Genomic DNA, 22,138 nt, shown 5'->3' with positions numbered 1-22,138 from the left:
CTCCTGAGAAGCTGGGACAACAGGCGCCCACCACCACGCCCAGCTAGTTTTTTGTATTTTTAGTGGAGATGGCTTTCACTGTGTTAGCCAGGATGGTCCCTATCTCCTGACCTTGTGATCCTCCCACCTTGGCCTCCCAAAGTGCTGGGATTACAGGCTTGAGCCACCGCGCCCGGCCGATAAGCTCTTTTTTCTAAGGAAGCAGTTAAGCACAACATAACACCTTTTGCTTGTTTCACTGTTATTTTTCTAGCCAGTCCTTCTATAAAAATCTGATACTGAGCCGGGCACAGTGGCTCATACCTGTAATCCTAGCACTTTGGGAGGCCAAGGTGGGTGGATCGCCTGAGCTCAGGAGTTCGAGACCAGCTTTGCCAACATAGTGAAACCCCGTCTCTACTAAAAATACAAAAATTAGCTGGGCGTGGTGGTGGGTGCCTGTAATCCCAGCTGCTAGGGTGGCTGAGGCAGGAGAATCACTTGAACCTGGGAGGCGAAGGTTGCAGTTAGCCAAGATTGCGCCATTGCATTCCAGCCTGAGCAACAGGAGCAAAACACTCTGTCTCAAAAAAAAAAAAAAAATCTGATACTGATTATATTACATGGACTTAAAGCTTTGTACCTGAATGAGGACAAAAAATATATACAGTTTAAGACATGGCTATATCTTCATTTCCATGTTCTTTTCCAGAATAAGTAGAAAGATAAGTGTCCTCCTATACCTTAAAATGACTCTGCTATTCTAAACTATATGTTTAATCAAGGAGTAGTTTGCCCTGCCATGTAATTACTGTTAGAAGAACAGAAGTATGTACCCAAAATAAAGAACCTTTAACCAGCAAATAGGCTTTAATTATTGTGAGAACTTCAGTAGGGGTAGCAACCCAGGACCCAATTTTAAAATTAGAAGCACTGAGAATGAGAAATGAAGCAGTGGAAAGAGCTCTGAGCTCTCAGAATCTATGTCATAAGGAACAAAAGTAGATACAAGATGTATTTGATAATTGTGTTGAATGAATAAAAATAATTTAAAATGTTTCATAGAAGCACGTACTGATAGGCAAAGGGAAACTTATATCATCATCCTGGGGCAGCCATGGTGGCTCCATGCATGAGGCTGGTGCCACGCAGTCTCTCAGTGTTGGCAGTGTCTCCAGGCCTTCTCCTCAGTTCTACACACAACTACAAAACAAAAGAACAGTTGCCAGCACTTGGAAGAGGACGTGGATCCAAACCAAATGGGGGACAGATACTCCCTACAGACAAGATACTCATGGAAGAAGTCAGGTTAGAAGAGCAGCTGAAGGAGGCTGTAGAAGAAGATAAGCAAGCATTGGCAGATACTGAGGGCTTGCAGCAGAGCAGCCAAAAATTGGTGGAGGAGGCAAACACGTATAGCATTCAGGGCTTCTGCAAGGACTCGTTAGAGGTTGCAGATGTTTTGGAGAAGGCAACACTGTGTGTTCCAGAAGAAGAAATTAAAGACAATAACCCTCACCTGAAGAACCGCTGTGAGACTCTCACAATGAGTGAAGTCCAGATTCAGGAAGTGTTCAGCAAGCACTGCCAAGCTGAACCCTGTCAGTGCCAAGTTCTACCCTTATGAGCATGCGGTCTTTTTTTCATCTTTGTTCACATCCAACAGGCAATGTGCCAGTGTTGTAACAAGGTTTGAGGGAGGCATATCTCACACATGGAAACCCAGCGTGAAAACCCAACCGTCACACTTACAAATCACAGGAAGATCTAGCATGAGGTCTTGTTCCACATACTGGTTTAGGGGAAAGAGCTGAGCCCAGTGGTTCTGGTTACTAAAGTGAGGTTCAAGCTGCATGGGCAGCTCCAGAGACCTGCCCTTGTTGGTGTGGTGAAGAAGGCTTAGCTGACCCTTACAAGATTTTTTTTTCCTTAAATCTCTTGCCATAATTCATGAAAGGCTGGTTCATCTTTTCTCATCTATGAATACTTTTGACTTTCCCCAAGGCTCTTGGAAAGCAGAAGTAACCAGTGGGTAAACAGCCCAGTAAGCTGATCTCACAGTTACATTAATGAACTTGTATTCAGGAGTGTTCTCTGATTTTTAGTACCACATGTTTAATCATTCCACTTAGTTAGGTAAAAAAGGCCAATAGGACACTACAGGTTATCTAGATTTTCATGAATCACACTGTATCTGCTCAGACTTTAGTGACATCAGAGTATTTTAAATGAACAAAATGTCTTTGGGAATTCTGCTTTTTGGCAATCTGGACACTCCTGTCTGCACTGTGTGTCTCTTGTGCAGCTTGTAGCATGGGAGTTACTGGATTTCTTAGCCCACTACACATTTCATTCAATAAAGGGAAAGCTAGAGTCGAAACATTTCTTACACTAAAAATTTTATGATGACCTTTATGAAGAACATGTGAGTTCCTTAGACACTGTCTAGCTGCTAAAAATGACAGATTTCTGGCTTTTTTGTTTGTTTGTTTTTGGAGGTGCAAAATGAGCATATGTACCTTAACGGTTACCACTACCTTTATTTTGCCAGTAATTGAATTTGAGAAAATCAGTTAGTTTTGCCCTGTTTTCTTCATCTAAATGTGGAAATGTTTAAATCTGTGTTCTACTAGTTACTAATGACCTCAAGATATATTCCCTGGTGAGATGGACTTTCTCAGAATATGAGGACTGCATCCTTGGCACACTTTAAATGTGTGTTTCATTTTTAAAGAGGATTAAAGCCCTCATGTTTCTTTTCCTTTAAAAAATTATTGAAGATAGCACAAATTGATAATACAAAAAAATATGAACATCAAAGTTAAAACCTAAATAGGTTAAGCAGTTAACAGCAGTACAGACAAAACTTAATGAACGCAGAAAATAGACTGTGACGATTCACATTGTAATGACAGAAGTTCCAGATGAAATACACAGAAAACATGGTCAAGGAAAATAGTCAAAGGTTTTCAAAACTGGAAGTGGAAACAAAGATCTCAGCCAGACCGTTAAGAAAGTGTATAGAGTGCCTCTCAGCATGATCAAAGATAGACACCCACTTGTCAATGTCTTAATCACACAGTAAAAATTTATTTTAGAAAGATAAAATAAAATGACAACTTTACTCAGATGTCGTAGAAAAGATGCCAGGTGCGGTGGCTCACGCCTGTAATCCCAGCACTTTTAGGAGGCCGAGGCGGATGGATCACGAGGTCAGGAGTTCAAGACCAACCTGGCCAAGATGGTGAAACCCCATCTCTACTAGAAATACAAAAATTGGCGTGGTGGCACATGTTTATAGTCCCAGCTACTCGGGAGGCTGAGGCAGGAGAATTGCTTGAACCTGGGAAGTATAGGTTGCAGTGAGTTGAGATCACGCCACTGCACTGCAGCCTGGCGACAGAGTAAGACTCCATCTCAAAAAAAAAAAGCTGTTATACAAAAGATGATCCCATACAATGATTAGCGAGTACTTGAGGAAAAGGATTTGCTCACTGCTCTACTATCTTTTTTTCTTGGAAAACTATGACAAACCTTTTGGAGTTTTGTTGAGCCTAAAAGAACTTACCAACACAAACCTGCTCTCACTTTGCCCCTTTGGCAAACACTGTGAGGGACCTGAGAGTTACCTTATTTGCAGGCTGACAAATTAACCTGCCACGGTTTCACAGATACTGGCCGAAGACACGAGTCTCCTGGGTCAGAGACAAGGCCAGTTTCTTACAGCAGCAGCAGTAGCCAGAGCATTTGCATTTGTGCTTATCCCCTGAGTATCTGTTCCTATGGGATAATGCAGAGAAGACCAGGGAAAGCCTGTGCATGCAGTGAGTTGTATTAGAGGAGAGGAACCTTGGACTTAGGGATCCTTATTACACTGTAAGCGGTCTAGCCTTTTCTCTTGAAGGAGGTACTATCTCTGTCTCCTAAAGCTGTTTGCTATACAGAAATCCTTGAAAAGATGTTGCAGAACAAAGGCAGTCATTGTGTTTGCTCACAGATGGGTAGAAAGAGATCTATGGAGAATTGTCTTCACCATCTTATAAAGGGAGGAATGGTAATAAATGGCCACATTCATTCAGTCAACCCATACGGAGCACTAACCATGTGCCTGGCCCTGTTCTAGGCGTGAAGATATGGTGGTGAACGGTGCCCTCGTGGAGCTAACATTTTAGTGGGGGAAGTGGACAATAAGCAGATCTGTAACACAGTGTAAGTCCTACAAGAATGGAAAGTGGGACGAGAGACAGAGTGGCAGGGGAGTTCTTTTACATTATGAAATAAATACTCTACTGGAGCATAAACTGTGGTGGAAATAGAAAAGGAGTTTTCTGCATTGTACTGTAAAATTGTAGGGGTTGTGTGGAGCTGAGGAGAACATGATCCCTTGACACCAGTAAGACAGGCCAGGCCACTCGGGTCTCTAAAAGGAACTCAGAGAGTTTCTAGTTGGAAGCGAGCACTACAGGCTGAGCATCCCTTATCCGAAAGCCTTGGGACCGGAAGTGTTTCAGATTTGGGGTTTTCTCAGATTTTGGAATATTTACACATATATAAGATAACTTGGGACTGGGACCCAAGTCCAAACACAGAATTCATTTGTTGTATCTATACCTTACATACGTAGCCTGAAGGTAATATTATACCACATTTTAAGCAGTTTTGTGCATGAAACAGTTTTGGCTGCTTTTTGACTGCGGCCCGTCACACGAGGCCAGATGTGGAATTTCCCGTTTGTGGTGTCATGTCACCACTAAAAAATTCGGAATTTTTGAGCATTTCAGATTTTTGATTTTTGAGTTAGGAATGCTGAGACCTGTAATAATAATCACAAGAATGAATATGGTTTGTTCTAAGTGCTAAAATTTGGTGCAAATGAAAGATGTAAAACCATGTGTAAACTACCTAAGAAGATTAAATGAATGGATAAGCTTTTGCAGAAAATACATGAACTACAAGGATCGATTTGTGCACTGCATTGTGTACCTGCCGTCTCCCTACTCAGGAGGGAGACAGGAGGATTGCTTGAGCCTAGGAATGTGAGGCTGCAGTGAGCTACAATTACGTCTGTGAATAGCTACTACACTCCATCCTAGGCAATGTAGTCAAATGCAATTTCTGAAAAAATAATAAAACAATAATAAGTTAAATTATAGCGCCATAAAGGAAAATTCAAATATCAGTTAAAATGTTGTCCCCCATAATAAAGTTAGACTTGAGGGTTTAATAGTTTAAAAAAAAAAAAAAAAACTCATCTTGGCTGGTCACGGTGTCTCACATTTATAATCTCAGCACTTTGGGAGGCCGAGGCAGGCGGATCACCTGAAGTCAGGAGTTCGAGACCAGCCTGGCCAATATGGTGAAACCCTGTCTCTACCAAAAATACAAAAACAAGCTGGGCGTAATCCCAGCTACTTGGGAGGCCAAGACAGGAGAATTGCTTGAACCCAGGAGGTAGAGATTGCAGTGAGCCAAGATCATGCCATTGCATGATGGGTGTCCTCACCTGGGTGACAAGAGTGAAACTCCATCTCAAGAAAAAAAAAAATCTTACACTCCATAATGGTAATCGTTTTGTTATATAGACCCATTCTGCTTATTGAAAGGATTTGAGGTTTACAAAATTAATTTAAAATAAGAGTGAGAGAACAGGGTCATAATTTGATGGTACTTGGAGTTTAAAAACATGTTCTTATGGGCATGTTCTTCACGTAGCTACTACTGTGATTACCTGCGTAGAAGTCCAGGCATAGGCTGGGTGTGGTGGCTTATGCCTATAATCCCAGCATTTGGGGAGGCTAGGGCAGGCAGGTCACTTGAGGCCAGGAGTTTGAGACCAGCCTGTTCAACATGGCAAAACCCTGTCTCTACTAAAAATACAAAAATTATCCGGTGTGATGGCACTTGCTTTTAATCCCAGCTACAAGGGAGGCTGAAGCACTTGAACCTGGGAAGCAGAGGTTGCAGTGAGCCGAGATGGCACCTCTGCACTCCAGCTTGGGCAACACAGCAAGACTTTTGTCTAAAAAGATTTTAAAAAATAGAAAGTCCAGGCTGAAAACTAAAACTAGTTCTCTGAAAAAATGTCTCCAGCAAACCTAAAGTATAGTCCACGGATGTATTTGTCTGGTGATCTAATGTAGTACAGAGATACAACTTAGAGAATGTATAATGTAAATATATTTCATCAATTCATAGGTGAGGGCTAGATGAAAGTCTCCTTGGAGAACTGGAAATAGACGTGTGGGGTGGTGGTAATGAAAACCCACGCATTTGACCTACGGAGCATGCTCAGATCGAGGCCCATCGTGCTTTCACAGTCAACTGTGGGGGTAGGGTGGGTAGCATCAGGACTTTTCTCATGGAGTAGTACCGGATCTACTTGGGTTCACACCACAGATCAGGAAGGTAACAACTTTTCTCGCAAGCATCGCTAGAAAGATCTGGTCACCATCGTCTCACCACAGGCGTTAGTATAAAATAAGCACACTTCCTGCTGCTACCACCGTACCTATCTAGAGGAGACAGCTCCAGTAAGAAAAAGTGAGACTTACAGTGTGCCCCACGGTACTTTGTCCTTCTTGTTTGTAATTATAGAATATTATAATGATTGCATTCAGTCTTCCCATGTAAATTGAAAGCCATCTGAGCATTTTCTTGACTTTTTTATAGAATTGGTACAGTGACTTGAGTTCTACTCATCATGTAATGAGTAATGAGTGCTTTTAGAATGAATACAAATGTAATTTTTAGGAAGTTCAGGAAAAAATCTTACCAAGAATATCCAAGGGGGGCCGGCGAGTCCCAGTGCGAGTGGAGGGTGCCAGAGGTAGGGGGCCGAGAAACAAAGTTCCCAGGGCTCCCTCCAGGGCCGTGGTCAGGGCTGCGCGTTTGGCCGCCCCCCTCCTCGCGAAGACAATGGCTTCCAAACGCCTGCGCGCAGTCATCCTCGGGCCGCCGGGCTCGGGCAAGGGCACCGTGTGCCAGAGGATTGCCCAGAACTTTGGCCTCCAGCATCTCTCCAGCGGCCACTTCTTGGGGGAGAACATCAAAGCCAACACCGAAGTTGGTGAGACGGCACAGCAGTATATAGAGAGAAGTCTTTTGGTTCCAGACCATGTGATCACACGCCTAATGATGTCGGAGTTGGAGAATAGGCGTGGCCAGCACTGGCTCCTTGATGGTTTTCCTAGGACATTAGGACAAGCCGAAGCCCTGGACAAAATCTGTGAAGTGGATCTAGTGATCAGTTTGAACATTCCATTTGAAACACTTAAAGATCATCTCAGCCGCTGTTGAATTCACCCTCCTAGTGGAAGGGTATATAACCTGGACCTCAATCCACCTCATGTACATGGTATTGATGATGTCACTGGTGAGCCATTAGTCCAGCAGGAGGATGATAAACCTGAAGCAGTTGCTGCCAGGCTAAGACAGTACAAAGACGTGGTGAAGCCAGTCATTGACTTATACAAGAGCCGAGGAGTGCTCCACCAATTTTCCAGGACGGAGACGAACAAAATCTGGCCCTACATTTACACACTTTTCTCGAACAAGATCACACCTATTCAGTCCAAAAGAAGCATATTGACCCTGCCCAATGGAAGAACCAGGAAGATGTGGTCATTCATTCAATTGTGTGTGTAGTGTTGGTGCTGTGTCTAAATTAGAAGCTAGCTGAGGTAGCTTACAGCATCTTTTCTAGTTGAAATGGTGAACTGATAGGAAAACAAATGAGTAGAAAGAGTTCACAAGAGGCCTTCCTCTGCCTTTCAAAAGGAAAGTCACCTACACATGTTTAAGGTATTTCTGCACATGTCTCAAGCCCTTCATAAGAAAGCAAGTACAGTGTGGATTTCAAATGGTATGTAACCTCAGCTCCAGCTGGTTTTTGACAGCTGTTGCTGTGGTATTCTTTTTTACACGTGATGGTGATAGTATCTGGTTCTCTCCATCCCCACAAAGGCTGTTGAACCACAGCACCAGGAAGCCTGAGAATGGCTCTAGCCCAGGCTTTGTCCCAGGCTTTTTGGTGTGTGCCTCCCTGGCAACAGTGAAATTGAAGCTACTTACTCACAGTGGTGGTTTTTCTGGTCTTGAGTGAGTGTGTCCACAGTTCATTTTTTTCCGGTGAGAATAACTCCTTTTCTGTATCCACACTCCATAAAGTCTCTCCTTTTCAGACATCCTGGGATGAAAGAATTTGGCTGTTTTTTTTTTTTTGGACATCTGTTTTCACTTTTAGGCTGTTAAACAAAACTGATAGTTATTGCTCTTATCCCTCTCAAATTCTTCTAAGAACTGAGAGTGATGGGGCTGTATTGAATTTCTGTATGCACCGGAAACTGAGCCATGAAGAGGATCTTATTAAACTGCTGATCTGACTCTCATGGATTGACACTGTTCCTTTCTTTTATTGTGAAAAAAAAATAACCCCCTAAAAGTCTTGGGAACCCCCTAAAGTCTTTTGGAAATCCTCAAAAAGCATGGGAAGTATAAGTATTTAGCTACATAAATTTATTTAGCTACATAAATGTTGTAAGATCATATCTTATGTATAGAAGTAATAAGACTATTTGGAATTACTGGACTAATTGAATAGTTAACGGTTTCTATTCAGTACAACAAAATGTATTTTGAAATTGCTGCTAACTATTGATGCTGACAGTGTTTCACTCCTATGAGTGACCCAAACATATTATAAATAGGTGGTAAAGGGAATGGAGCCTGTGGGGTTGAGCAGAATGTTGTACTAGCTGTGCCTGGACTGAGTATAATAACTTTATGATTATGGGAAAACAAAATCTTTATTTTTTTTTTCTGTTCCAAAGATTCATCCTGTGGGGTGGCCATGAAGTCTAGAATTAGATACTAATATTTTGTCATGCATTATAACATAGTATCAATAAACCATTTGTTAAAAGATTTAAAAAAAGAAAAAAAAAAAAGAAAATCCAAGGGAAAACAGAACAGTAATAGAAGTACAGATACAGCAACATGGCAAGATAAGTCCACAGAATTTACTTACAGTGTACATACTAGTGATAAAAAAACAGCCTAGCGTTTTTTTTTAAATAGTAATTTTAGGCTGGGTGCCATGACTTAACGCCAGTAATCCCAGCACTTTCGGAGGCCGGGGCAGGCGAATCACGAGGTCAGAAGTTCAAGACCGGCCTGTCCAACATGGTGAAACCCCTTCTCTACTATGAAAAATACAAAAAATTAGCTGGGCGTAGTGACAAGCGACTGTAATCCCAGCCACACGGGAGGCTAAGGCAAGAGAATTGCTTGAACCTGCGAGGTAGAGGTTGCAGTGAGCTGAGATGGCGCCCTTGCACTCCAGCCCAGGTGACAGAGTGAGACTCCATCTCAAAAAAAAAGTAATTTTAAAAGACAACAGCAATAAAGTATGTTAAATATTGAGAATTTAATGTGGCAACTTAGAAGTTCATTCAAAGAAGTAAAAGACAGTTTGATGGTGGCCGGGTGTGGTGGCTTCCGCCTGTGATCCCAGCGCTTTGGGAGGCCAAGGCAGGTGGATCACTTGAGGTCAGGAGTTCGAGACCAGCCTAGACAACTTTGCGAAACCCCATGTCTACTAAAAATACAAAAATCAGCTGGGTGTGGTGGCACACACCTGTAGTCCCAGCTACTCAGGAGGCTGAGACAGGAGAATTGCTTGAACCTGGGAGACGGAGATTTCAGTGGGTCAAGATCACACCACTTCACTCCAGCCTAGGTGACAGATCGGGACTCCGTCTCAAAAAAAAAAAAAAAAAAAGGACAAACTTTGCAGGTCAGTATAAACACTTAAAATATCATTTAAATTACAATGTTTCATTATTCTAGAGAAACAGGAAAACACATATACCATATGATTTTTTTTTTGTGAGGGGGTAAAAAGCAGGAATTTGTGAAGCAGGGAGGCTTCTAAATCCAGCAGACTTTTAAATATGTTCTAAAATGAAAGTCATCACACCTAGATGAGATTTGGGTAAAAAACGAAAATATAGAACAGTGAAATAAACCAGAGATTTCAGAAATAGATTTCATTTCTCAGGAGCAAGTTATATGACAACTGGGAGGACAAGAGGGAATAAGGTCGTGCTTTACTAACTGCTGCTGATGACAGATAGGCTTGTATAAAGTTTATTTTAGTTCTGTGTTTCATACCATGCACCTTACATTTCAGCCAAATCAAAGAGCTAACCGTGAAAGTATTGAGAAGAAAGTAGATTAGGATGTGAGCTTGGTATGGTGGCTCATGCCTATAATACCAGCACTTTGGGAGGCTGAGGCAGCTGGAGCACGAGACCAGGAGTTTAAGACCAGCCTGGCCAACATGGTGAAACTCTGTCTCTACTAAAAATACAAAAATTAGCTGGGCATGGTGGCCGGTGCCAGTAATCCTAGCTACTCAGGAGGCTGAGGCAGGAGAATCGCTTGAACTGGGAGGCGGAGATTGCAGTGAGCCGAGATCCCACCATTGCACTCCAGCCTGGGTGACAGAGCGAGACTGTCTCAAAAAACTTCGGAGGCTGAGGCAGGAGAATCGCTTGAACCCAGGATGCAGAGGTTGCAATGAGATCATGCCACTGCATTCCAGCCTGGGCAAGAGAGCAAGACTCCATCTCGGGAAAAAAAAAAAAAAGAAAGTAGATTAGGATATGTATTTCAGCTGTAAAGAGGAGCTAAAATTGAACTATCAAAAAATTGTTTTTCCCGGGCGTGGTGGCTCACTCCTGTAATCCCAGCACTTTGGGAGGCCAAGGCCAGAGGATCACTTGAACCCAGGAGTTTAAGACCAGCCTGGGCAACACAGTGAGACCTTATCTCTATATGTGTTAAAAAAATTAAGTAAAAAGAGGAATAAAATTTAAAACTTTAAAAAAAAAAAAAAGAATTTCTTTGTTTGTCTTGAGTCAGAATCTCACTCTGTCACCCGGGCTGGAGTGCAATGGTGTGATCTTGGCTCATTGCAGCCTCCGCTTCCAGGGTTCGAGCAATTCTCCTGCCTTAGCCTCCGGAGTATTTGGGATTACAGGTGTGTACTAGCATGTCCAGCTAATTTTTGTATTAGTAGAGACAGGGTTTCGCCATTTTGACCAGGCTGGTCTCGAACTCCTGACCTCAGGTGATCCACCCGCCTCGGCCTCCCAAAGTGCTGGGATTACAGGCGTGAGCCACTGCGCCTGGCCAAAAGAATTGTTTTTAATGACCAGATAAAAGGCTTAATAGTATTAACTTTTTAAAAAATCTGTGCAATAAAAAATAAAACAGTGGGAAGTCATGAATATAAATAAGAGCTTAATATAGTGAAATATCTGAACTTTACTAAAGGTAGTCCCTAGGCTTTTATAGATGAGGGATTAATTTAATTCACCAAATGGCATGTATATGGGTAAGCAGTCGACAGTAACGAGGGCTGCAGTCACGGTGATCACAAAGCGCCGTGAGTGCTTTTGGCCTTTTTCACTGAGGGAACGAGCTGACTGCCCGCGACCCCAAGAGTCCTGCCATCCTTTTAGACTTAAGCCAGACCATCAGACTGCTGCAGGCTTCCACAGGATGTATCAGCCCTTGGCGTGTGATGTCATTGGCCTGTGTAGATGAGGTCTGTGATGGCCGGTCCTGGGGGTTTGTTCTCGGCCTTATTCATGCTCTTCTACCATGACATCCTTGTGAGAACCCTTGGGAGAAATTTTTTATTTTGGTGTCAGAATTTCACCTGAAGGATTGGTTTGCTTTCATCTTTTGAACCCTGAATTATGTAACTGTTTTGATCTTAGTGATGACTGCTAAAAAGTTTAGTTAGAAACAGATGTATGGGCTGACTCTTGACTAATTTAGACATCTTCCAGGAAAACATTTCTGTCTTGTCATCTGTGGCTCTGCTTTCGGTCTCTCTCCGTGTTTAATTTGCTTTTTTTTTTTTTTAACTTATTATTGTTAAAAATTTTTAACTTTTCTTTTCTTTTCTGAGATGGGGTCTCACTATGTTGCCCAGGCTGGTCTCGAACTCGTAGGCTCAATCGATCTCTAGCCTCAGCCTCCCAGAGCACTGGGATTACAGTTATTTGTTATTCTTTTTATTTTCTAGTCTCTTGTGCTGAACTGCATTTGTCTTTTAAATAGACTTTAAATACTCTTTGGTAGAAAGTGAGAAACAAATGCATATATTACACCTATAAAATCAGTAAAACCAAATGAAAATTATCAGACCCAATGTTGTAAGGGCCATAGGGAAATAAGCACATACACGTGGTTAATGACAGTGTGCACTGAGTTTCTGAGGAGTATGAGTAGCAATAGATGCTTAGAGCTATAACGTTATTTATTCTTATTAAGCGGTTAATGCCACTTTTGGAAATGTATCACAGAGAAGTAACCCAAAAGAAGATAGTCCTTACAAAATTATTTATAGCTACAATGCACAACAGTGAAAGAGGGGAAGCAACTCAAATGCACAGTGGTAGAGAAGAGTCAAATAAGTCAGTTAATATGATGGAATGTTATAAAGCCACCAAAAATGATTCAGTGGGTTAAAGAGAAATGTCCATAAAATACGTAAATTATCAAAACATGCATTAAATCTATTTAAGACTATGTAGATACAGAAAAAAGAATGAGATGGTCATGGTGAGACTGCTAGGTGGGAAGGGGTCCCCGGAAAAACTCCAGCCGGCCTGCCCACCGGGGTGGAGCTTTGGGAAGTTTGCACCATTTGTAGCGGGGAGGAGCCTGGCACCTCTTCTTTCTGTGTGGAGCCTGGGATTCTAGCTGCTGGCAGGAAGCACTCTAGCAGGGATTCTGGCCTTGTGAGAATCTCTGATTCACCCTTTTCTTCCTTTTCATCTAAAAACCCTGTCTTACTCACCATTCAAACCGTCTGTGAGCCTAAATTTTTGTGGCCATGAGACAGACAAGGACCCCATCCTTAGCTGAACTAAGGAAAAGTCTGGCAACAGTGAATATTGGAAATAATATTAATAGATAGGATTTACTCTCCTGCAGGATTAATATAACCTGTGAGTACTTTTAGGCTTACTACCAGTACAAGGAGTGGCTTTTGGAAAGTTCTTAGAATGTAGAGCTGTGCTTCTGCACTTTGTTCAGCTACAAGTGGCCTCTTTGTCTCTCTGTTTCAGGATCTGAGCATTGAAGAACAGTCAGAGTGTGCTCAGGATTTCTACCACAATGTGGCCGAAAGGATGCAGACTCGCGGGAAAGGTAACACTGTTAGCCATTGAGAGATTGCGGGTATTGCAGAGGGACAACTGCTCAATCTCTTAGCAATTTCTTTCTTTCCCTGATGGTCTGGCTGTTTTGTAGACTTCATCCTATAACCTCACTGACATTCTGGGAACTGATCTTATACTTAGCAGTGCCTTTAACTGTGCCATGTGTATCTTTCCAGGAGCAATTGGATAATTAATTGAGTAATGTTTAATAACTCCATTAGGGGCAGGGGTGGAGCAGACGAAAACCTCTTAGGGCCTGGTGCAGTGACTCATGCCTGTAATCCCAGCACTTTGGGAGGCTAAAGTGGGCGGATCACTTTAGGCCAGGAGTTCGAGACCAGCCTAGCCAACATGGTGAAACCCCGCTTCTATTAAAAATACAAAAAGTAGCTGGGTGTCGTGGTGCATGTCTGTAATCCCAGCTACATGGGAGACCGAGGAACAAGAATTGTTTGAACCTGGAAGGTGGAGGTTGCAGTGAGCTGAGATTACACCACTGCACTCCAGCCTGGGTGGCAAATCGAGACTCTTTCTCCAAAACAGAAAGAAAGAGAGAGAGAAAGAAAAAAACTTCTTGGAAGGCTTTGCTAAATGAATTTCCCATCTTGGAATCACCATTTTGGTGAGTCATTGTATTAATAGTTAAAAAAAAGGCGGGGGGTGCTTCAGGTTTTTAGGGATTCTTTATGGATTCAACCTCCAGTGATGTTAGACTTTAGGATATACTCAGGACATGTGTGTATCTGAGAAATCTCCATTTGTATACCTCCGAGAGCTCTAAGGTGTTATGGTAAACCTCAGAAAAATGAAAGGATAAGTTTCATCAGCATTCATCAGTCTTGGGAGTTGCAAATGCCTTTGCAATGTAGGACAGGGAGTGACCTTGCTGAGGTCTCCCCATTTGGCAGGGTGTACACTGTTAGGTCCTGCCAGACAACTTCAGTTAGAACTGAGGATGCAGCCCAACATTTGAAAGAAGTTTTTTTGTTTGTTTGTTTGTTTTTGTTGAGACAGAATATCACTCTGTCGCCCAAGCTGGAGTATAGTGGTGTGACGTTGGCTCACTGCAACTCTGCCTCCCAGGTTCAAGTGATTCTCCTGTCTCAGCCCCCGAGTGGCTGGGACTACAGGTGCGTGCCACCACACCCAGCTAATTTTTGTATATTTAGTAGAGAGGAGATTTCACCATGTTGGCCAGGCTGGTCTTGAACTCCTGACCTCAGGTGATCCACCTGCCTCAGCCTCCCAAAGTGCTGGGATTACAGGAGTGAGCCACTGCGCCCAGCCGGTAAGTTTTTTTGTAAGCGTGTTTTTATTTGTTTATTTATTTATTTATTTATTTTGAGGTGGAGTCTCACTCTGTCGCCCAGGCTGGAGTGCAGTGGCTTGATCTCGGCTCACTGCAAGCTCCGCCTCCTGGGTTCACGCCATTCTTCTGCCTCAGCCTTCTGAGTAGCTGGGACTACAGGCGCCTGCCACCACGCCCAGCTAATTTTTTTGTATTTTTAGAAGAGATGGGGTTTCACTGTGTTAGCCAGGATGGTCTTGATCTCCTGACCTCGTGATCCACCTGCCTCAGCCTCCCAAAGTGCTGGGATTATAGGCGTTAGCCACCGTGCCTGGCCTGTAAGCATATTTTTAAATATAACATTCTTATACTTTTGTTCTGAGTGTATTTAATGTATTTCTAGTAAATTAGTTTTTTGCTGTGTAGAACGTACTATGAAAATATACTCTTGGCCAGGAATGCTGACTCATGCCTATAAACCTAGTACTTTGGGAGGCTGAGGCAGGTAGATTGCTTGAGCCCAGGATTTTGAGACCAGCCTGGGCAACATGGTAAAACCCCATCTCTACAAAAAAAAAAAAACCTACAAAAATTATTCAGGCATGGTGGTGTGTGCCCGTGGTCCCAGCTACTTGGGAGGCTGAGGTAGGAGAATGGCTCGAGCCTAGGAGGTGGAGGTTGCAGTGAGCCAAGGTCATGCCGCTGCACTCCAACCTGGGTGACAGAGCCAGACTCTGTTTCCAAATATATATATACACACACACACACACACACACACACATATATATACACACACACATATACACACACACACACACACACACACACACATATATATATATATCTTGATCTTTTCTCTGGTTATTTCAGTGCCTCCAGAAAGAGTCGAGAAGATAATGGATCAGATTGAAAAGTACATCATGACTCGTCTCTATAAACATGTGTTCTGTCCAGAAACTACTGATGATGAGAAGAAAGATCTTGCCATTCAAAAGAGGATCAGGTAGTTGCTTATTTTGTTTTGCTTTATACTTACTACTTACTAATGGAAGAACACACTGGGGGAAAATAAGGCACCTGCCTTTCAAACCTTAAGGGAAAGCAACAGTTCATGTTCCTGCTTCCTTAGAGTGGAAACTGCTCTGTTGTGTCAGAAAGACAAGGAATGTGACCTTACCTATCCGTCTCCGTCAAAGCAGCTTTTGGTAAGAGTTGTGTTTGGTGTTTGAGATTGTTTTCAGTCCCTGAAATCTCCAAGGAATTGGGGGACTGTGTTCTTGGTCCATTACCATTTCCTCAAGCAGGAAGCTGTGAATATCCTTATCAAGGCAGGGGATGTTGGCTGGGCCCGGTGGCTCATACCTGTAGTTCTAGTACTTTGGGAGGCTGAGGTGGGTGGATCACTTGAGGCCAGGAGTTCAAGACCAGCCTGGGCAGCATGGTAAAACCCCATCTCTACTAAAAATACAAAAATTAGCAGGCATAGTGGCGCACGTCTGTGATCCCAGCTACTTGGGAGGCTAAGGCACGAGAATAACTTGAATCCAGGTGGCAGAGGTTGCAGTGAGCCAAGATCGTGCCACCACACTCCAGCCTGGGCAACAGAGCAGGACTCCTTCTCAAAAAAATAACAAGTCAGTGGATGTCATCTTTCCTCATTCCTCCCAGGGGTGCACATTTTTCACCATTCCCCAGTCACATCTTTCACTAACATTGGATTGATGACATTTCCCACAGCACCCAGTCTTCCAGGCTCACTGGGGCGAGCCCCAGCACTCTACACTCCAGTTGCGGTGGACACTGAGGAAAAAGACCACCTAAGTGTGGGAACAGGGCCAAGGCTGAGCTGATGTGGTGTTTTAAGGGGAGAGGAGCCTTGGAGTCCCAGGTTCCAGACAGGGGGCTGGTACTTGCTAGATCTGTATTGGAAGTTTTACAACTGAAGTGAGGAGTTGATACTGGGCAGGTTGAAGATACGGAACCCAAGGTCAGGAGCCGGAAGTAACCAGAGGGGCCCTGGACCAAGATACAGAATGGAAGCAGTAACCAAGCAAGAGGGGAAGCCCGCAGCAGGGTAATTGGAGTGCAGTTAGGGTGGTACCAGGAAACACACAGTGATTCAGGCATGGTGATCCTGCCCGTGGCCTCCTACACGAGCTCCAGTGTGCCTCAGAAATTGAGGGCTGAGGCCAGGTGCGGTGGCTCACACCTGTAATCCCAGTACTTTGGAAGGCCAAGGCAGGCAAATCACCTGAGGTCAGGAGTTTGAGACCAGCCTGGCCAACAGGGTGAAACCCCATCTCTAGTAAAAGTACAAAAATTAGCTGGGAATGGTGGTGGGCGTCTGTAGTCCCAGCTGCTTGGGAGGCTGAGGCAGGAGAATTGCTTGAACCCAGGATGCAGAGGCTGCAGTGAGCCAAGATCGGCTCTTTTAGCCTGGGCAACAGAGTTACTCCATCTCAAAAAAAAAAAAAAAAAAGTTGAAGACTGAGTGTAAAAGGACATTAACGCCATAGACAGTGAGGACAGGCAGCAGCCAGTTCTCAAATGGTGACTTTCAAATACCGAGTGCATTTCAGTGTTGGTAGTACTGTGTAATGTCATTTCAGTCAGCAAGATGGCCTTCCATTCTTGTGATAAGTGTAGAAGTCTCATTTTAGGATCCTAGCTGCTTTGTCATGTCATTTGACCTAGTACTTGGAGGGGTGATGTGTGTGGGCCTGGGATTGTCTGAGTGATCAATTTTTCCCTAAACTGAAGGAGGTGACAATTCGAATGGCCACGGTTCATCCTTGGAGCTCTTGTTTACTGTCTCTCTCTTTAGAGCCCTGCGCTGGGTTACGCCTCAGATGCTGTGTGTCCCTGTTAATGAAGACATCCCAGAAGTGTCTGATATGGTGGTGAAGGCGATCACAGGTCAGTGAAACCAAGAGCCTTTTTAATGGGATGTTTTCCCCTTAAGGTTAACATTTTGCTGTAATATTAGTCTATACATTTGTAAAATGCAGATTGTCGAAGGTACATTGGAATGTAGTAAAAGTGATTTGTGAGATTGTTAGTTTTATGAATTTGATGGCATTCAGAAAAGCAGGTTAACTCTTTTCCCCCTTTATTTTCAGGGATTGTGGTCTCGTTTCTTGGGCATTGAACTCAACTAAGGTCAAAATACAGAATAAATATTTTTTTCTCTTTTTTGTGCTTCTTTTTTTATGTAGTTTTTATTCAGCTGACTGTTCCCATGATAGAACAAATTTCTTAAGATTCAGTTGCATTTATATATTCAAAATAATTTTGGAGAGAGGAAGGGAACTGGTAAGGCAAGGTAATCCCCATGCTGGAATAACATATTAAAATGATGCCTCTGACTGGTTGTTAATTAGAGAAGCGCTGTGAGTTATTTTTCTGGTTTGATCGTTAAATAAATGAAGTGCCCCAGGTTGATGTGGCGCTGCTGTTCTAGACAGGTCCAGCCTCCTTATAAGGTTTGTTTGTCATTCATGGGAATGACCCAGCAAGACTGCAACACAAATGTTTCAATTTAAAAAAAAAATCTTAATGAAGGGATGTTCAACTTTGGCCAGTGTCTCCTTTATTAGAAAGAGGACTTAGAAAGTCTTGTTCATGTAGACATTGTTAATGAAATTCTACTGGAAAGGAAGTGGGTCAGTTGATCAGTAGTGTTGGAGGCTGGCCATCGAGTAGGCTCCTTTTGTTATAGGAACCAGAGACTCACTCAAGCTACAGGAAGAGATGGAGGTTTGCTGAGGGTATTATCAGGATTATAAAGGAGGCGAAGTCTCTCAGGACCCTACCCCCAAGGTTCCTCCAGGGAGTGGGCTATCTTACTGCCTTTACAACAGCAAGAAGGTCTGCTCCAGGCATTCTCTGCTGATGTGATTCTTCCACTTTCTCGGGTTCTGCTTCTCTTTGTGTATCTTCACATGTCAACTCCTGTTATTAAGTAAATTACTGGTTTCTGTAATTTCCTGTGCAAGTTCTGGAGGTAGAATCCAAGTGGCCCAGGTCAATACTATTGTGTTTTTTCTTGCAAGCTTTTCTGCTAAGCTGTGGCATAGGTCACGACTACTCTGCCTCCTGCACCTTTTGCTCCGGGAACCTCATAAGAGGTTGAAGGTGGAGGCCTTCTAAAAGCCTGAATATGGACCTGGGACTTGTGTTTTTTCTGACTCTTACTAGAAAGTTCAAGATCAGCTGGTTTACATTTAGTGTTCCATGAGAGTTTTGTCCAAGCCAACGTAGCCTTTACGGCCTGTTGCTAACAGGGAAGTCTCCAGGCTTCCTGGCCTCTTTCCCCCATGTAGGGCATGGTTCACTGGGGCATCAGCTGGTAGCGAGTGTTTGTGTGACGCATGAGTGGTGAAAGTAGAGGTGGGTGGCCTGAGGGATCAGGGAAGTGTATCTGTGTTCCCCGGATAGTGGGACTCGATAGGAGAGGCTGCCCATCAAGTTACGCGGTGTGGGTCACATTCTTCTAGGGCAGGAGGCTCATGTTCTGGGCTGACAAGTAATAAATACGAGGTCTGTTGAAGAGAACTGCATAAAATTTTGAGAGTCTTTAAGGCCTCTGCCCTGAGGTCGAACACTCTTCAGGACTTCTGAAAGAAAGAGTGTGTCACCCCAGGAAGGGGACCAGAGAGTCCATCATCAGCTCCTCTTAGCTCCAAGAGTTTAGGACAAGGAGAGTGTCAGGGCCTGTGGCTGATGGTGGAAGTTTCCCTTTCTCTCTCTCTTTTGCTTTTTTAATTTTTAATTTTTGTGTGTACATAATAGATATATAGATTTATGAGTTCCATGAGCTATTTTGATCCAGGCAGGTAATGAGTGGTAATTGCCTTAGGGGAAATGGGGTCCATCCTCTGAAGCATTTAGTTTTTGTGTTACAGACAATCCAGTTATATTCTCTTAATTAATTTTTAATGTACAATTAAATTACTTTTGATTATAGTTCCCCTGTCATGCTAGCAAATACTAGATCTTATTCATTCTTTCTGACTTTTCTGGTTATCTGGTTACCCCTTGGCCATCCCCACTATCCCCCATGCCCCGCACTACCCTTCCTAGCCTCTGGTAACCATCCTTCTGGTAAAACATCCTTCAATTGTTTTAAGTTTTTAGCTCCCGCCAATGAGTGAGAACATGCAATGGTTGTCTTTCTGTGCCTGGCTTATTTCACTTCATAATATCCTCCCGGAGTTTCATCCATGTTGTTGCAAATGACTGGATCCCATTCTCTGATATGGCTGAATGGTACTCCACTGTGTGTGTGTGCCACATTTTCTTTATCCATTCATCTGCTGACAGACACCCTTTCCCATTTGGCTTCGCCTGCATGACTTCTGTGTGGCTATGGGGGCAGTGGTTCTTAGCCAGGCACCAGTGGTTCCCCTGGAGACATTGGATAACATCTGGAGACTTATTTATTTATTTATTTATTTTTGAGACAGGATCTCTGTGTCGCCCAGGCTGGAGTGCAGTGGCATGATCGTGGCTCACTGCAGCCTTGACCTCACAGGCTCAAGCGATTCTCCCTCCTCAGCCTCCCGAGTAGCTGGGTCCACAGGCACGTGCCACCACACTCAGCTAATTTTTGTTCACATTCTGTAGAGACAGTTTCATCATGTTGCCTTGGCTGTTCTCGAACTCCTAGACTCAAGTGATCCTCCCACCTTTACCTCCCTAACTAGGATTACAGGTGTGAGCCACTGAGCCAGGCCTGGAGACATTTTAAAATGTACAGCTGTAGGGGTACTACTAACATCTAGTGGGTAGAGGCCAAGGATGCTACTAAACATTCTACAATGCACAAGATAGTTCCCTACAACAAAGAATTGTTCAGCCCCAAATGTCAGGAGTGTCCATATTGAGAAGCCATGACCTGGAGGTATAGGCTTTGATTTCACAACTCCATTAAAGATAAGCCTGGACACCTGGACCCAGCAGAGATGGAGCACACACTCAGCCCTGTGCTTCCTATTCATGACAAAGCAGAGCCCTGGGAGAAGACATAGAGCAATTATGCAGGGCTCTGAAGAGTAAATCATAGCAGGCAGGCTGGAGAGGGAAATTATTAGACGGCAGTGAGTTTCCTGGGTGTTGCTTTCTCCTCGCGTATCTCCTAGTTGAGACTTTGAAGCAATGCAAATGGTGGAATCGCACACCAGGATGGGAATCCAAAGAGTTCCACGAAGACTTCCTTCAGGCTGGAGGATGCTAGGAAGGGGTATCTGCAGGATGAAGCATGTGGAAGAGGTCTCTGGGGGTGTTTATCTTCCTTTATTCTCCTTTTCCTTCCCTTCTCTCCCTTTTTCCACCCCAGCCCTGCCTCATGGCAATAGCAGCCACACACACATCCATATAAAACATAATTCACTTTTTACTCGCTTTCAAAATCTCAACAATAAAGATGAATAGGATGCCAGATGAAAGAACACTGATAAGTAAAGATTAACAAGAAAGTGGTTTAAACTTTAAAAGAGAAAAAATCAATAAAAGGTAGAAAGCTAAAGATAAATGAAGGTAGTAAAAATGGCTTTAAAAAATCTTACCCAATCTTACCCGATTCTTATGTATAATAAGTTCCATATAAAAAGAAAAATAGATCAGTATAACAATAATTATAACCCAGAATTAAAGGATTAAAGGAAGCAAACAATAAAATAAGCAAAAATTATGTAATTCACACAGTAGCCTCATAAGTAAGGGAGTAAAAGCATTCATAAGTTAAAATAAGGCCTGTGCACTACCCAGCACATCTGTCCCCTACACGTTGTCTTTCATAGCAGATGGGCCTAGGAGGCGACCTCAGGGATGATCTAAGAACAGAAAGAACCCTTTGGTATATACCGCACTGCCTGGCCCGAGTCTGAAACTTTTATTCCTGCTAGTGGCAAGAATTTGGTGTAAAATTAAGCTGCCTTGGCTATTTTATGATGTTCCAAGTTGCCGGCAGATGTGCACCCCCAGAGGCATGCTCCCTCTCCAGCAGTGCTGTCAGCGTGTGTTTCAGCACCCTTCGCTGTCCCCCAGGCTTGTTGGAAAAGAGTGGGCGTTCATGAGAGCCCACTGCTTGGACTTTGTGGTAGTCGTGGGTAGTGAAATTTTTCCCTGGGAGAGGTAAAATGTTATTTTGAGATTAAATTTATTCCCTTGCTTGATCCCCTCTGCCAATCAGCAGGTGTGAATGTCGTGATTTCTGTAGCTAGGGGAGATCCACATGCTGGAGAGTTGGCCACTGTAGACCTAAGTGTGTTGGATTCCAGTAGCTGTTTTTTTTTTTTTTTAAAAAAAAAAGAGAAACAGGATTTTGCTCTGTTGCCCAGGCTGGAGTGCTGTGGTGTGATCACTGCAGCTTCAACCTCTCGGGCTCAAGCCATCCTTCTGCCTCAGCCTTTTGAGTAGTTGGGACTATAGGCACACACCACCACACCCGGCTAATTTTTGTATTCTCACATCCAATACAAAGATACTTTGTGTAGTAACCACATTTCTAAATAGCAGTATGCAAACTGGGACTGTCGAAAACATTCTAGCCGGGCGCAGTGGCTCAAGCCTGTAATCCCAGCACTTTGGGAGGCCGAGACGGGCGGATCACGAGGTCAGGAGATCGAGACCA

At 43.4% G+C, this 22,138-nt stretch overlaps 1 protein-coding gene across 2 annotated transcripts in view; it reads left to right on the top strand.

Moving 5' to 3' along the window:
* LOC105504707 (rab5 GDP/GTP exchange factor) overlaps positions 1–22,138 on the top strand; it is a 77,450-nt gene that overhangs the window by 49,522 nt on the left and 5,790 nt on the right. For both annotated transcript variants that reach the window (XM_011932235.1, XM_011932242.1), the window contains 3 exons: positions 13,125–13,206; positions 15,376–15,508; positions 17,330–17,421. In XM_011932235.1, the coding sequence (XP_011787625.1) occupies positions 13,125–13,206; positions 15,376–15,508; positions 17,330–17,421 (307 nt within the window). The remainder of the gene's footprint in view (positions 1–13,124; positions 13,207–15,375; positions 15,509–17,329; positions 17,422–22,138) is intronic.

Source organism: Colobus angolensis, unplaced genomic scaffold, assembly GCF_000951035.1.
Source record: "Colobus angolensis palliatus isolate OR3802 unplaced genomic scaffold, Cang.pa_1.0 Scaffold122, whole genome shotgun sequence".
NCBI lineage: Eukaryota > Metazoa > Chordata > Mammalia > Primates > Cercopithecidae > Colobus > Colobus angolensis.
Note: the sequence above shows the minus strand (reverse complement) of the source record. Positions and strands in the feature narration are given on the sequence as shown.